General features: G+C 48.3%; 1 protein-coding gene across 3 annotated transcripts in view; it reads right to left on the reverse strand.

Annotated features, from left to right (window-relative positions):
• Positions 1-277: 277 nt before the first annotated feature.
• Positions 278-16,778, reverse strand: part of GALNT5 (polypeptide N-acetylgalactosaminyltransferase 5) — an 81,686-nt gene continuing 65,185 nt past the window's right edge. For all 3 annotated transcript variants that reach the window (XM_068247065.1, XM_068247064.1, XM_068247066.1), the window contains exon 10: positions 278-1,273. In XM_068247065.1, coding sequence (XP_068103166.1) covers positions 1,133-1,273 — 141 coding nt within the window. In that variant the 3' untranslated portion in view covers positions 278-1,132. The remainder of the gene's footprint in view (positions 1,274-16,778) is intronic.

Raw genomic sequence — 16,778 nt, forward strand, 5'->3', positions numbered from 1 at the left:
CTCCATGCTCGCTGCACACTTTTCTGGCAGTTGGATGGAACAGCTGCCATTCACTAATTGCTTTTGAAAATAAAGAAAACCCTGAGAATCCCCCATTAGGAGATGGGCTAGTCCAAAACCTGATGGTTCTGTCAGATTTCTACTACTTACTGTAAGTGACAGCAACATAGGAGAAAAGTAATTTATGGCTCATTTGACTCTGGAAGAAACATACTTCTTAACTGTATAAGTTTACATATATTTTACATTTTAAGATTTTGGAGACAGTGGTCCTTTAATCTCTCATTATCTTTTTTATGTCATGAATACGCTTCTATTTGTGGTTGTTTTTTGAAAGATATTCACTTGAATTATATCACCTAACATATTTTTGCTTCAACTGTAAGGAGATTTAATTCATGAAATAAACAGGTACGAACATTGAAAGGGAAACCATTTTCCAGGCAAATTTGGACTGTATTTTTTTGCCTGGGGTTATGTATGTGCAGACCTCTGCTCAAAGCACTCAGCCAATTAAACCTGGGAAAATCCTGTCTAAGATTAAAGTGCTGTTGCCAAGGAAGCAAGGAAGAGAGTAAAGTACTGTTGCTGAGGATGCAAGAAATAGAGTAAAGTACTGTTGCCAAGGATGGAAAGGAAGAGAGTAAAATACTGTTGCCAAGGATGCAAGGGAAAGAGTACAGTATAGTTGCCAAGGATGCAAGGAAGAGAGTGAAGTACTGTTGCAATGGATGCAAAGAAGAGCGATCTTGTTTTTTGTCAGTAGTAGAAAATCCTGACCGACTCAAAAATAGAAAAAAAATACCATATCTTAGTAAATTTAAAATAGGAAAAGGCTTGTGCTGAAATTACACATTATATTGACAAAAGTACCGATTTTTTCCCCTTAAAAATGAAACAAAAAGCATAGAAAAAAATAAACAGTCCAACAACCCTTGTCATAAAAAAAGGACTTTTTTACACTATCATTATTGGTAAACTTACTGGAAGCCTCCCGAAGTCACATTAATGGTCACATGAAATTTTGTCCAATGTATAAGTCCAATCGAGGAATGTCACAGTGTTCGGTCCACATATCACTTACTGCGATGAGAAATACAGAAATCTATATTCCTTTGTAACAGCATCACCTTCAGAGTGCAATGTATTTCTCAAACTGCCACTTCTGAAGCTTATTGTTGACATTGCAGGCGCTTGTTCGCAGTCTGTTCTGTAACGGTTCATATTCGAGGCATGTTGGTCGCGGAATTCCTTCTAAAACAAAGTGTGCTTCCTGCAACGCAAGATTCAACATTTACTTGTGATGAGCCATGGACCTTACGTGAGCCTAGATGATCACTTTAGAATCAACACACAGCACTCAGAAGTCGTAAATCTCTGCTCAACAGAAAGTTAGGCTGCAGTCAGCAAATGAAAGATGTAAGCTGATGATCAATTAATTTAAACAGCTATCCATGGTTTGGATTTCCTGTTAAAAAGGAATCTGCATACTTGCTGGACATAAATGGAGGAATATTAGAGGCTTCTGGAACACCAGGAGTTTTACTCACACATCTGAGATCTGTAGATCAGATCTGAACATTGCTCTGTTATCCTTTCCTGCAGTAATTCTCCTGCTTTTTGGGCACAGACAGGAAGAGGAAAGGATATCAAGAGGGCAATGACCAAAATGCATTCATTTTTGGCATGTGACAGATAACCTACATTTGTCAGGGTAACCAGATCAACCACTGTTATCAAACTACTTCTACCAGAAAGTCGTGCCAGTGTACTGCTCAAGTACTTGTGCTTAATGCTAAGGCAACATCTGTGGGAAATGTTACCATAAAATTTCCCTCACAGGAAGGAGCTTCAGGAGACACCTGAAGAAGATCAATTATGGCACAATCAGCTTCATGAAAGTGAGTGAAAGATTCAGGAAGTGGGTGGGGAAAAGTTGAAGAAGAAAATTACAAGTGTACTCAGTAACCCAACATCCCAAGGCCTTTCACCGCAATCTCTTACTCTCTATTAGCGCAATACCCTTTGTTCTGGTGTTACTCTAACAACTCTCATCTTTACAATCCATCATGAATGCAGCAGCTAAACTTTGCTATCCTTCTCGCTGCTCCTCATCTGCTACTCCACTCTGAAGCAGAGCCGGATTAAGGCTAAATGGGGCCCTAAGCAAAGTAACTGATTTGGGCCCCCCCATCATGTCGTAATAGAATCAGAAGATGCAGCTGTACAGCAACATGCCGCACACACCGGGGCAGCCGAGCTACTGGTTGCTATGGGCAACAGCCCGCTTTCCTCTGTGGGTGCACAATGCAGGGAATAGCAGCGGCAAAATGCAGAGTGAGAGATGAATGGCTGGGACATTTGCACTCGGGCTGGGGCACCCCAATGAAGAGGGCGCCAGATATCACAGCAGCAGCACTTTCCCCCTGCATCTCCAGCCTGGCAATAGCAGAATGCTCTGGAAACCGCCAAACCGGAAGCCGTTCCCCAGACAGAATTACATAACCACCCCCACCACCGAACAACCAATTTCCTCCCAAACTAGACAGCCACCATGCAGCCTCTATCCCAGTGAATACGATAGTCCAGCTGAAAAGGCAGCCGCAGCGGGGGAGAATGACAGCACCATATGACTCACATTCACCTATTGCGATCCAAGCAATAGAGGTCTCGTCATCCGGAGCCCATCTGTCTCCTCTAGAGTGCTGCTGCTCTGTTACTACTACTATTACTACTTCCTACTTCTTGTCTGATCTGAGAATCAGGAAGTTCAGAGCGAGCGGCTGCACTGTAGAAGAGACAGATGGGTTTCAGATGACGAGATCTCTATCGCTTGGATCATGGATAGGTGAGTGAGCGTTTGCCATCTACTGCTATCATTCTTGCTGCAGCTGTGGTTCTCTGTGGGAAGGGAGGGAGGAGTGGGCAGCAGCAGAGCGCACAGTAGCAGGAGGAGGACCTAGGAGGAGAGCCTGGCTCTGAAGACAATCAGCAGCGCACGGCATCATTTGACAAGACAAGACAAATAACATTTATATCGCGCTTTTCTCCTGGCAGACCCAAAGCGCCAGAGCCATATAGGCAGTAGCAGGGTTAGAGAGACTTGGCTAAGGTTTCATACTGAATAGGTGCTAGCTTACTGAACAAGCAGTGCCGAGATTCGAACCCTGGTCTCCAGTGTCAGAGGCAGAGCCCTTGAAGGGACTCTGAGCAGTGCCTGTGGGTATGCCTTTAAGCATACCCACAACTAATTAATTACATCCTCACACCTAGTGGTGCTCAGCAGAGCTCGAATATTCGAGTAGCTCGAATATTCGAGCTCTTTTTCAGCTATTCGAGCTCGGTATTCGAGCTCCGAATAGCTGGAGCTATTCGAATGGGCTATCCGAGTACACTCGAATAGCCCATTCACTATTCGAGCTATTCGAGCAACCCGGCGCTATTCGAGCTCGGTACCGAGCTCGAATAGCGTCATAGCCCAGATTGATGTCCTTAGAGCCAATCAGAGGGCTCCCAGGCCCTCTGACGGCAGCCAATCACAGAGGGGGACCCTGGCCAGCCCCTACCCTATAAATAGCGGCCGCCATGTTCCGTTTCTCCATGCTTGCCTGAGACTTGTACAGAGAGAGAGTTGCTCCTTTGTGCTTTGGCTTAGCAAGTGCTCTATTGTGATCATTTACCTAGCGTTTTTGCTCACCTACACCTGCCATATACACCTATATTGTTGTTAGTTAGATAGACATTGTATTTTAGTTAGTAGCTTGTGTGTTACATTAGAGACAGGCAGCTGCTGCAAGCTTACAGGTTTAGGCCTCAGGGGGGCCTTGCCTCTGTGGGCAGCTGTCCTCTGTTTATTTCTCTCATCTATACCAGTATTTCTGCTGTCCTTTACTAATAGTATTGTAGTTATACTGTACTAGGAGTAGGACACTCACTGACTGTCACTGTTTATAGGCTACTAGCTAGCTCCTGCGTGTGTGCACTCACTCACTGTCTGTGTGTACACACACTCTATTTCCTTCTGATTACTGATAGATTATTGTTAGTTAGTTGTACTTACTTACTACTTACTCTTACTGTACCCGTAGGGACACTCACTGTCACTGTTCATATAGGCTACTAGCTCCTGCGTGTGCGCACTGCACTCACTGTCTGAGTGTACACACACAACACACACTCTATTTCCTTCTGATCGCTGATTGATTATCGTAATTAGTTAGTTGTACTTACTGTTACTACTTACTCTTACTGTACTAGGAGTCTAGGACACTCAGTCACTGTCCATAGGCTACTAGCTCCTGCGTGCGTGCACTCACTGTCTGAGTGTACACACACCCACACTCCATTTCCTTCTGATCGCTGATTGATTATCGTAATTAGTTAGTTCTACTTACTTACTGTTACTACTTACTCTTACTGTACTAGGAGTCTAGGACACTCAGTCACTGTGTTCATAGGCTACTAGCTCCTGCGTGCGTGCACTCACTGTCTGAGTGTACACACACCACCCACACTCTATTTCCTTCTGATCGCTGATTGATTATTGTAATTAGTTAGTTCTACTTACTGTTACTACTTACTCTTACTGTACTAGGAGTCTAGGACACTCAGTCACTGTGTTCATAGGCTTCTAGCTCCTGCGTGCGTGCACTCACTGTCTGAGTGTACACACACCCACACTCCATTTCCTTCTGATCGCTGATTGATTATTGTAATTAGTTAGTTCTACTTACTGTTACTACTTACTCTTACTGTACTAGGAGTCTAGGACACTCAGTCACTGTGTTCATAGGCTACTAGCTCCTGCGTGCGTGCACTCACTGTCTGAGTGTACACACACCCACACTCCATTTCCTTCTGATCGCTGATTGATTATTGTAATTAGTTAGTTCTACTTACTGTTACTACTTACTCTTACTGTACTAGGAGTCTAGGACACTCAGTCACTGTGTTCATAGGCTACTAGCTCCTGCGTGCGTGCACTCACTGTCTGAGTGTACACACACCCACACTCCATTTCCTTCTGATCGCTGATTGATTATCGTAATTAGTTAGTTGTACTTACTGTTACTACTTACTCTTACTGTACTAGGAGTCTAGGACACTCAGTCACTGTCCATAGGCTACTAGCTCCTGCGTGCGGTCACTCACTGTCTGAGTGTACACACACCACCCACACTCTATTTCCTTCTGATCGCTGATTGATTATTGTAATTAGTTAGTTCTACTTACTGTTACTACTTACTCTTACTGTACTAGGAGTCTAGGACACTCAGTCACTGTGTTCATAGGCTTCTAGCTCCTGCGTGCGTGCACTCACTGTCTGAGTGTACACACACCCACACTCCATTTCCTTCTGATCGCTGATTGATTATTGTAATTAGTTAGTTCTACTTACTGTTACTACTTACTCTTACTGTACTAGGAGTCTAGGACACTCAGTCACTGTGTTCATAGGCTACTAGCTCCTGCGTGCGTGCACTCACTGTCTGAGTGTACACACACCCACACTCCATTTCCTTCTGATCGCTGATTGATTATTGTAATTAGTTAGTTCTACTTACTGTTACTACTTACTCTTACTGTACTAGGAGTCTAGGACACTCAGTCACTGTGTTCATAGGCTACTAGCTCCTGCGTGCGTGCACTCACTGTCTGAGTGTACACACACCCACACTCCATTTCCTTCTGATCGCTGATTGATTATTGTAATTAGTTAGTTCTACTTACTGTTACTACTTACTCTTACTGTACTAGGAGTCTAGGACACTCAGTCACTGTGTTCATAGGCTACTAGCTCCTGCGTGCGTGCACTCACTGTCTGAGTGTACACACACCCACACTCCATTTCCTTCTGATCGCTGATTGATTATCGTAATTAGTTAGTTGTACTTACTGTTACTACTTACTCTTACTGTACTAGGAGTCTAGGACACTCAGTCACTGTCCATAGGCTACTAGCTCCTGCGTGCGGTCACTCACTGTCTGAGTGTACACACACCACCCACGCTCTATTTCCTTCTGATCGCTGATTGATTATTGTAATTAGTTAGTTCTACTTACTGTTACTACTTACTCTTACTGTACTAGGAGTCTAGGACACTCAGTCACTGTGTTCATAGGCTACTAGCTCCTGCGTGCGTGCACTCACTGTCTGAGTGTACACACACCCACACTCCATTTCCTTCTGATCGCTGATTGATTATTGTAATTAGTTAGTTCTACTTACTGTTACTACTTACTCTTACTGTACTAGGAGTCTAGGACACTCAGTCACTGTGTTCATAGGCTACTAGCTCCTGCGTGCGTGCACTCACTGTCTGAGTGTACACACACCCACACTCCATTTCCTTCTGATCGCTGATTGATTATTGTAATTAGTTAGTTCTACTTACTGTTACTACTTACTCTTACTGTACTAGGAGTCTAGGACACTCAGTCACTGTGTTCATAGGCTACTAGCTCCTGCGTGCGTGCACTCACTGTCTGAGTGTACACACACCCACACTCCATTTCCTTCTGATCGCTGATTGATTATTGTAATTAGTTAGTTCTACTTACTGTTACTACTTACTCTTACTGTACTAGGAGTCTAGGACACTCAGTCACTGTGTTCATAGGCTACTAGCTCCTGCGTGCGTGCACTCACTGTCTGAGTGTACACACACTAAATTTACTTGTGATTACTACTGATTATTGTAACTGCTAGTTGTACTTCCTGACTGTTACTACTTACTTACTGTACTAGGGGACACTCACTCAGTCACCTCACCAACCAACCCACTCCATTAAAGTACCCCACTTTTCACCCGCCCTTTTAAAAAACTTTTGTCTATACGCCCAAAACATTGAAGATGTCTGGAAGTGGCAGCCAGCGCGGTTTGGGCAAGGGGAAGGGCAGCAAGGGAATCAGGAGGAGAGGGAGCAGCATTGTGGCAAGCCGCGGCCGCGGGCGCGCCACCATGCACAGTTCCGCAGCAGCGTCAGTGGCTAACATTCCTCCCATAGCCACTGGCCGTGGACGCCTTGGGCGCCGCCCAGCAGGAGCATCTGCAACTCACGCTGCAGAGACACAGCAGCAGCAGCGTGTAGCACCTGCTCCCATTTTCCTCCAGCCGGGTCGGAAACGTCCCATTGAGGAAAAGGATGCAGACACTGTGGTGCAACTCATGACGGAGGATGAGCAGCCCGCCATCAGCTCTGCATCCGAGGCCTCCACCCTCACCACCACCACCACCACCACCACCACCCCTGTTCGCAGCAGCCGCCCAGCAGGGCCTGGGGAGGAGGCCAGTTCACCATCAGTCGCCGACCTGTCACTCAGCAGTCTTTTTACCCCAGGCACCATCAGGGTATTGTCTGCTGTTGTTGGCGATTTTGAGGAGGAGATGCTGATGGGCACTTTGGGGGAGGAGGGATTGGACAGCAAGACTGTGGCGACAGTCAAGCGTCCCATCCATGCATCAGGAGAGGAGTTTGGGGGGTCATCATCCCAGCAGGACATGTTTCAGGAGGGGCATGATGATGATGACCCGGTGACAGACAGAGACTGGGTGCCACCACCTCCAGGGGATGTCGTCCTCAGCAGCTCTGAGGAGGAGGAGGAGGATGCGCTTGTGGGCCTTGCAAGGAGGCGCATCATTGCAAGCATTGGCAGCGTCCCACAGCCTGCTGGTGTCTCAGGCTCAGCAGCAGCAGCAGCAGCATCAGCCAGTACCACCACCAGCCGCACCCAAGCCCCCCCCCAACCACCACAGGGAGACAGGCAGCAGCGCTTCCATGCCGTAGGGGGAAGTTTCTGTCACCAATCTGGCGGTTTTTCACCATGCCCACTGTGTACAGCAAGTACGCCACTTGCAACCACTGTCAGCGGAAGTTGAGCAGAGGTGCAGACCCCTTAAAGTTCAGCACCAGCTCGCTCATCAACCACCTTGCGGCTAAACATTTCCACCAGCATGAGGAGTTCCAGAGGCTGAAGGCATCTGCTGCTGGCAGTGGCACCACACCCATCACTGCACAGCCTTCAGCAGCAGCAGCAGCAACAGCAGCCACCCGCCCTCCTGCTCCTCCAGCAGCACCAGCAGGAGTGCGGAAACGCACTGCTCCTCCCCCCTCTGCAACTCCTGCCGCCGACACTGAGGCCTGTTCTGGCAGCCAGTCCTCAGTGGCCTCCTCTGCTGTGTCTGCTGATTCCCGTGTCAGCAAAAGGCCACGCCAGAGCCTTTTGAGCGAGTCCTTCCAGGGGGTGGTTAGGGCTCTGCCTCCCAGCAGCCGTCGCGTGCGGCAGCTGAACGGCTTGCTGGCACGGGCCATGTGCTCCCAACTCCTGCCGTACACGCTCGTGCAGGAGGGGAGCGACATTCGTGCGCTGCTTGCTTGCGCAGCCCCAGACTGGCAGCTCCCCAGCAGACACTTCTTTGCCCGCAAGGCCATTCCTGCACTGCACCGCTTTGTGATGGCCAATGTGGAGCGAGGGCTGGAGCACGCGGTTGGTGAAAGGGTCCACGTCACCATGGACTCCTGGAGCAGCCGCTTCGGGACAGGCCGCTACCTGTCCTTCACTGTCCACTGGGTCAGCTTGGTGGAAGGGGGTGAGGATGGGAGAGCAGCAGCGGGCACAGCAGCAGCAGCAACACAGTGGGTGGTGCCACCCCGCAGGGTCAGGGGAACTGCAGCAGGTTCCTCCGATCCTCTGCCATCCTCCGGCACACCTGGCCAAACCCCCCGCCTCAGCAGCAGCGTGAAGGCCCGCCACTGCCAAGCGCTGCTGCACTTGGTCAGCCTTGGGAAGACCAAGCTGACGGCAACCCATGTGTTGGCCAAACTCCAGGAGCAGGAGAGGATTTGGCTGACCCCCAGAGGCCTCAGAGTCGGAGAGGTGGTGGCCGACAATGGGGCCAATCTGGTTGCCGCAATAGACAGGGGAAACCTGACCCACATCCCCTGTCTTGCCCACGTGCTGAACCTGGTGGTGCAGAAGTTCCTGCGCACCTACCAGGGGATGGGCGAACTGCTGGAAACGGCAAGGAATGTTGTGCGTCACTTCCGGCGCTCGGCTGCAGCCTGTGCGAGCCTGGAAGACGTGCAAAAGGAGCTGGATCTGCCACGCCATCGGCTGATCCTTGACGTTCCGACTCGCTGGAACTCCACCCTGGCGATGTTGGAGCGTCTGGTTGAACAGAGGCACGCTGTCAAACAGTACCTTGCCCTGGCCACTGTTTCCGCAGCTCAGAGAAGGGACAAGACCAGCAACATCCCGTCCATCGTCCCCGATGATGACTGGAGGCACATGCAGCAGGTGTGCTTTGTGCTGGCTCCCTTCCTGCAGGCCACAAACATGGTGAGCAGGGACCATGCTATGGTCTGCGAGTGGGTGCCCCTGGTTTCTCTGCTGAACAGGGCCCTCGATGCTTTGCTGGAACAGGGAGCGGCAGCCTTGGACCAGCAGGAGCGGCAACCAGCTGCGCAGTCCACCTCTGAGGGGGAGGAGGAGGAGGACTTGGTGGAGGTCCCTGACCTGGCTGCTGATGAGGGGGATCAGCACAGCGCAGCTGAGTTGGTGCAGGGGTGGAGAGAGGATGAGGCGGCAGAGGAGGAGGATGAGGACAGCACTGACGTCGATGTGCCAGCAGACGTGGCCCGCCTCTTCCCAATGGCAGCGCACATGCTGACGTGCCTGCGCAGGGACCCCAGGGTGATCCAGATGAAGCAGAGGGAGGACATCTGGATCAGCATGATGTTGGACCCACGCCTCAAGGGGAAGTTGAGCCAGTTCCTGCCGCCTGCAGGAGGAGACCCAGCGCAACAAATAAGGAGCTTGCAGCAGGCCCTTGTTGAGCGCTTGGAGGAAGCCTTCCCCCAGCCTTCCACCCCCACTGTCCAGCAGCCAGCACAGAGGCAGCAGCAGGTGCCTGCATCCAGCAGCAGCAAGCGCCCCACAGACCTGCTGTCTCTCAGCCACGAGCTCTACAGGACTGTAGAGGCTCCGGCAGCAGTGACTAGAGAGGAGATGCATGCAGCAGCATCCTTCTCCGGTCACAGCCAGCGCCTGACCCGCATGGTGGCTGACTACATGGGGTCGTACAGCGGGCTTGACAGCGATGCCCCTGTTGATCCCATGGAGTATTGGGTCAAGCGCATGGAGATCTGGAGCGAGCTGGCGCAGTACGCCCTGGAAGTGCTGTCCTGCCCCCCTTCCAGCGTGCTGTCCGAGCGCTGCTTCAGTGCAGCTGGTGGCGTGGTCACCGAGAAACGCTCACGTCTGTCTCACAAGTCTGTGGACAGACTGACGTTTCTCAAGATGAACCAGGCGTGGGTGGAAGGCGAGTTCCTGGCCCCTGTTGTCGGCGAGAGGGGGACATGAACTGGCTGCCGGAACCATCGTTAATGTGCCTTACCACCCTTTACCACCTCCTGGCTCCTGCTCACTAAGCCAGCCTTGTTCACTTTGACTACTACGTCGCCTGCAGCCACACATTTTAAACCTACAGTGGGCTGCTGTGTACTGCCCTTCTGCTGTCTGTCTGTGTTTCCCACTGCCAGGGTACACAGAATTACCTTCTTCTGCTGCCACTCTGCCACCAGCTATTACGTCAAACAATAGCTATATTGGTTGTAAAACCAAAAACCAAAAAACCATTAAAAAAAAAAAAGGTTTAATTTTTCTGAGGTGCCCGGGTTGAAAACTGTGTTGTCCCAGTTGTGTATTGGACACAATGTGGGCTGCACGACCGCTGTCTGGGACCTCCTGTTGTGTTTATTTACAGCCCTGGTATCACCGCTAGGTACCAGGGCTATTATGTCACGCTGCCTACCTGCTGCCACACTCACACTGCTCCTCCATACCTCCTCCTGCTGCTGCTGCTGTCTGTCTGTGTTTCCCACTGCCAGGGTACACAGATGATTTACCTTCTGCTGCCACTCTGCCACCAGCTATTACGTCAAACAATAGCTGCTCGCCTACTCCTCCATTCCTCCTCCTGCTGCTGCTGTCTGTCTGTGTTTCCCACTGCCAGGGTACACAGAATTACCTTCTTCTGCTGCCACTCTGCCACCAGCTATTACGTCAAACAATAGCTATATTGGTTGCAAAACCAAAACCAAACAAACCATTAAAAAAAAAAAAAGGTTTAATTTTTCTGAGGTGCCCGGGTTGAAAACTGTGTTGTCCCAGTTGTGTATTGGACACAATGTGGGCTGCACGACCGCTGTCTGGGACCTCCTGTTGTGTTTATTTACAGCCCTGGTATCACCGCTAGGTACCAGGGCTATTATGTCATGCTGCCTACCTGCTGCCACACTCACACTACTCCTCCATACCTCCTCCTGCTGCTGCTGCTGCTGTCTGTCTGTGTTTCCCACTGCCAGGGTACACTACACAGATGATTTACCTTCTGCTGCCACTCTGCCACCAGCTATTACGTCAAACAATAGCTGCTCACATTACTCCTCCATTCCTCCTGCTGCTGTTGCTGTCTGTCTGTGTTTCCCACTGCCAGGGTACACAGAATTACCTTCTGCTGCCACTCTGCCACCAGCTATTACGTCAAACAATAGCTATATTGGTTGCAAAACCAAAACCAAACAAACCATTAAAAAAAAAAAAAGGTTTAATTTTTCTGAGGTGCCCGGGTTGAAAACTGTGTTGTCCCAGTTGTGTATTGGACACAATGTGGGCTGCACGACCGCTGTCTGGGACCTCCTGTTGTGTTTATTTACAGCCCTGGTATCACCGCTAGGTACCAGGGCTATTATGTCACGGCGAGCTGCCTGCCTCATTGACTGCCTGCTGCCACACACTCATCCTGGTCCTCCTGCTGCTGAATTTACCTCCTGCTGTCTTTGTGTTTCCACTGCCAGGGAGCACATACAATGGCGCTTCCAACATGCGTGCGCCCACCAGCTATTTGTTACGCTCAAAAATAGCTGCATTTCTTTAAAAAAAAAATTGAAAAGAGAAATACGTGAAGAAGAAGAAGACGATATTGAAAAAGAAGGAGAAGGAGAAGATGAAGATGAAGAAGAAGATGAAGAAGAAGATGAAGAAGATGATGAAGAAGAAGATGAAAAAGAAGAAGAAGATGAAGAAGATGAAGAAGAAGAAGATGAAGAAGAAGAAGATGAAGAAGAAGATGAAGAAGATGAAGAAGAAGAAGAAGATGAAGAAGATGATGAAGAAGATGAAGAAGATGAAGAAGAAGAAGATGAAGAAGATGAAGAAGAAGATGAAGAAGATGAAGAAGAAGAAGAAGATGAAGAAGAAGAAGATGAAGAAGATGAAGATGAAGAAGAAGATGAAGATGAAGATGAAGAAGAAGAAGAAGATGAAGAAGATGAAGATGATGATGAAGAAGAAGAAGAAGAAGAAGATGAAGAAGAAGAAGAAGATGATGAAGAAGAAGAAGAAGAAGAAGATGATGAAGAAGAAGAAGAAGAAGATGATGAAGAAGAAGAAGAAGAAGAAGATGAAGAAGAAGAAGAAGAAGAAGACAATATAGAAGAAGAAGAAGAAGATATAGAAGAAGAAGATCTAGAAGAAGAAGAAGAAAGATAAAGAAGAAGAAGAACAAGTATATACAGTAACACTACTGAACAAAATTAAGGACACAACTTCTCTTTCCACATTTTTTTTTAAAGGAACATCCCCACATAATCACTTGCTGTTGTTACTTGGAAAAAAGATGTTTCTTGCATCATTCACCCTCAAAACAAGTGTTGGAAGCTATTTAAGGCCAATTCGAATAGTCAGCTCGAATAGTGAGCTCGAATACCGACTCGAATAGTGAGCTCGAAGTCCGAGGTCGAATCGAATAGTAAAAATTATTCGACTCGAATATTCGACTGACCTCGAATAATTTACTATTCGAATTCGACCAAACTCGAATTTTAAAAAGGGGTATTTGAGCATCACTACTCACACCTACCAGCATGATGTTTGTAATTATATCCCCCTGGGCTCCTTATATTTCATTGTATTGTGCTGAATCGAGCATCCGACTTTGGAGAAAAGTCGTCCTGTGTAATATAATGTAACTATGGAAAGATGCATATCATTTTGAAGCTCTCTTTTTTGATCGCGAAAATAGCAAAAACTAAAAGGCATAGGGCAGCAGTTTATATATCATTGGAAAGAAGAGAAAGAGAGCTTTAAAATTATATGCATCTTTCCATAGTTACTGCACTGCTCAGAGTCCCTTTAACCATTATACCATCCAGCCACCGCTGACAGGATGGCGATGGCTGATTTATGAGCTGATGGGGCCCCTTTGACTCTGAATGGGGCCCCAAGCGACTGCTTTTGTTGCCTGGTCAGTAATCCGGCCCTTTTCTGAAGCTCAAAATCACATTCAGGCTGTTTTAACACTTTAACAGGTCCCCTTGAACTGTATGAACTCATTAAGGTCGGTTGCACATCTAATTTTAGCGGTGCAAGCACGGCATGGCACCAAAGAAATCAGCCTTCATATGACCACGGTGCAGCGACAGGGTTATATGCATAGCGCCTCCTCGGCTAGTGATGTACTCCTTGCTGGGCAGCAGGGGCACCTCTAGCCATTTTATCACTCCAGGTGAGAAATCCTGTGGAGCCCCCCCTCCCCCCGTGGTTGCCCCCCAGCCCCATACCCCCCACACACTACACACACACACACACACACACACACACACACACACACACACACACACACACACACACACACACACACACACACAGAGGCATACACTATACTGCTACACTCAGTCTCTACATCCATGCAGCTACCAGTAGCAGTGAATCAGTTCTGAGTCAAGAGTCAGGACTCAGGAGCAGTTGCTGTAAATAATCAGATCCCTGAGTGAGCTGGGAGGAGTGCCTTCTCTCACTGACTCACTCATTACTGTGGTTCTTTGAATCATTGAGCTGAAGGAACTGAATGAATCAGTGAATCAGTTATGAGTCGAGTCAGGCACTGCTGTTGCTGCTGCTGCTGTAATCTGATCCCCGAGTGAGCTGAGAGGCATTTCTTCTCTCACTACTCAGTGCAGCTGCGCCCCTCCCTCCTCCTGCGCTCCAGGCAAACATTTGTACCTGCCTGGTGGTTGATACGGCAGTGCTAGGCAGGAAGTACATCATTGGATTCCTGTCGATCGGGGCATGTGCACCGTGCTCCCATTGTGCACACTACATGCATCGCCCACTGACTTGCATTACTGCTTAATCTGTGCGGTAGGCAAGGATCATGTAGTAACACGCTGAAGCCTTTGTGTCGGCATTGAGGCGATTTGAATGCTTCTGGCACACTGCGTTGCATTGTGTGAAGTGTCCAAGTCTCCTTAGACTTGCATGGCCCTTGCAGCAGGGAAGAGTACCCCAGTGTGAGGCAGTGTGCAAGGGGCCTTAGTGATATATCCTTTACTTTTTAAGTTTCTCTACATGCATATCCTCTTCTCATGTACAACTCCAAGGTTTCTGCAGAGCCGCTGCCACTCACTGGTACCCTTTCCTTTATCTATTAGACAAGCATATACCCTTAGCTAGAGTGACCAGACGTCCCGGATTGCCCGGGACACGTCCCGGATTCGGGGTCCGCTGTCCCAGGCTTAATGAGGTCCCGGGAAACGTCCCGCTTTCAGCAGCGGGACGTCCCGGCCTCGGGACTCTGGCCACTCTCTCCTCAATGAACTGGCAGCGGCGTCTATAGACGCCGTGCCAGTTCATTGCCCGCAGCCCCGCTCCAGCCTCCTCTTCCGGTGTCTGTTTCCGACACCAGCAGGCGAGCAGGGCTACGGCAAGATGGCTGCCGGAGCCCTGTACTGGAGACCTATTTGTGTCACTAGTACAGGGCTTCGGGCGCCATCTTGCCGTAGCCCTGTCAGCGCGGGAGACCAGAGCAGGAGGAACAAGACGGTCCCGGGACGGAGCAGCGCGCCAGAGGCCGGACACTTCTGCCAGGTGAGTAAATGCTTTCTTTTCCAGGTGAAATGTTTGCCCACATTGTTTCTTTTCCAGGTGAAATGTTTGCCCGCATTGTTTCTTTTCCAGGTGAAATGTTTGCCCGCATTGTTTCTTTTCCAGGTGAAATGTTTGCCCGCATTGTTTCTTTTCCAGGTGAAATGTTTGCCCGCATTGTTTCTTTTCCAGGTGAAATGTTTGCCCGCATTGTTTCTTTTCCGGTGAAATGTTTGCCCGCATTGTTTCTTTTCTGGTGAAATGTTTGCCCGCATTGTTTCTTTTCTGGTGAAATGTTTGCCCGCATTGTTTCTTTTCTAGTGAAATGTTATTGTTTGCCCGCATTGTTTCTTTTCTGGCGAAATGTTTGCCTGCAGTGCGTTTCTTTTCTGGCGAAATGTTTGCCCGCAGTGCGTTTCTTTTCTGGCGAAATGTTTGCCGCATTGCGTTTCTTTTCTGGTGAAATGTTTGGCAGCAGTGCGTTTCTTTTCTGGTGAAATGTTTGCCCGCAGTGCGTTTCTTTTCTGGCGAAATGTTTGCCCGCATTGCGTTTCTTTTCTGGCGAAATGTTTGCCCGCATTGCGTTTCTTTTCTGGTGAAATGTTTGGCCGCAGTGCGTTTCTTTTCTGGTGAAATGTTTGGCCGCAGTGCGTTTCTTTTCTGGTGAAATGTTTGCCCGCAGTGCGTTTATTTTGTACTGACATGTTGCCCGCATTGCGTTTATTTTGTACTGACATGTTTGCCCGCATTGCGTTTATTGTCTGGTGAAATGTTTGCCCGCATTGCGTTTATTTTGTACTAACATGTTGCCCGCATTGCGTTTATTTTGTACTGACATGTTTGCCCGCATTGCATTTATTTTATACTGACATGTTGCCTATTGCGTTTATTTTCTGGTGTCCGGGGTAACTGTTACTGCATTTATTATTTAATGGTCATAGATGGCTATGTTTGCTGCTTTGTGGTTACGGTATACTATTAGCATCACACAGTTTCTGCACACCCATGATACAAAGTCTCGTTTGTCCACATCATGGCGTAAACACTGCTTTCTTATGCCTCGCTGTTACATCATTACATTAGCTCCGCCCATACAATGTCATGGCCACGCCCATTTTTCGGCGCGGCGCGCGCCGCAGCCCCCCTCCCCCAGTCTTCGCCGCTGCGTGCTCCTCACTCCTTCCCACTTTTCGCCGCGGCGCCCCCCCCCCCCCCCCCCGTCCCAGGTTGGACCCACAAAAATATGGTCACTCTACCTTAGCATATTTAAATTGGCCTAATTCTTTTATTTATTATACAGTGCTAAATAATATGTTGGCTCTTTCAAATAAATTATTTATGCAGTAACAAATTTCTGCTACAGTTTTATAGTTTTTAGCTGCTGTGTCACAAACTGGTCTCTGCTGAACCTGAGCAGGTTCTGGTACTTGGCTGGACTTCCTGGTGCAGACGCCCAGTAATGCCAACCCCCACCAGGCTGCAGTAAGGGGGAGGTAGATAACCGTTGAGTCCATAGTTGAAATATAATTTGATTTTAGTGACCTGCTTAGTTCCCTCATAAATCTGTATACCAAACAACTTTACTGCCAGGTAGGGAAGCAATAGCCAACCAACCATTCATTTTCATTTCTACCATGGAATATAATTTGTTACAAGAAACTCCAGGTAGGTTGTCTAGTAGTCACATAAAAGCACATTAACTGAAGTAAAGACAATTGTCAGGAAATATACTCTTTGCCACTTCCTTCAAAATGTTTCTGCTTGCTGAAGAAAACCATTCTTGTGTGAATGAAGCCTAACCAAATGTAGTTATGACTCAGAGAACAGAGACACCCACTGCAATCTGCCACCA

This window comes from Hyperolius riggenbachi, chromosome 7 (assembly GCF_040937935.1).
Source record: "Hyperolius riggenbachi isolate aHypRig1 chromosome 7, aHypRig1.pri, whole genome shotgun sequence".
Lineage (NCBI taxonomy): Eukaryota > Metazoa > Chordata > Amphibia > Anura > Hyperoliidae > Hyperolius > Hyperolius riggenbachi.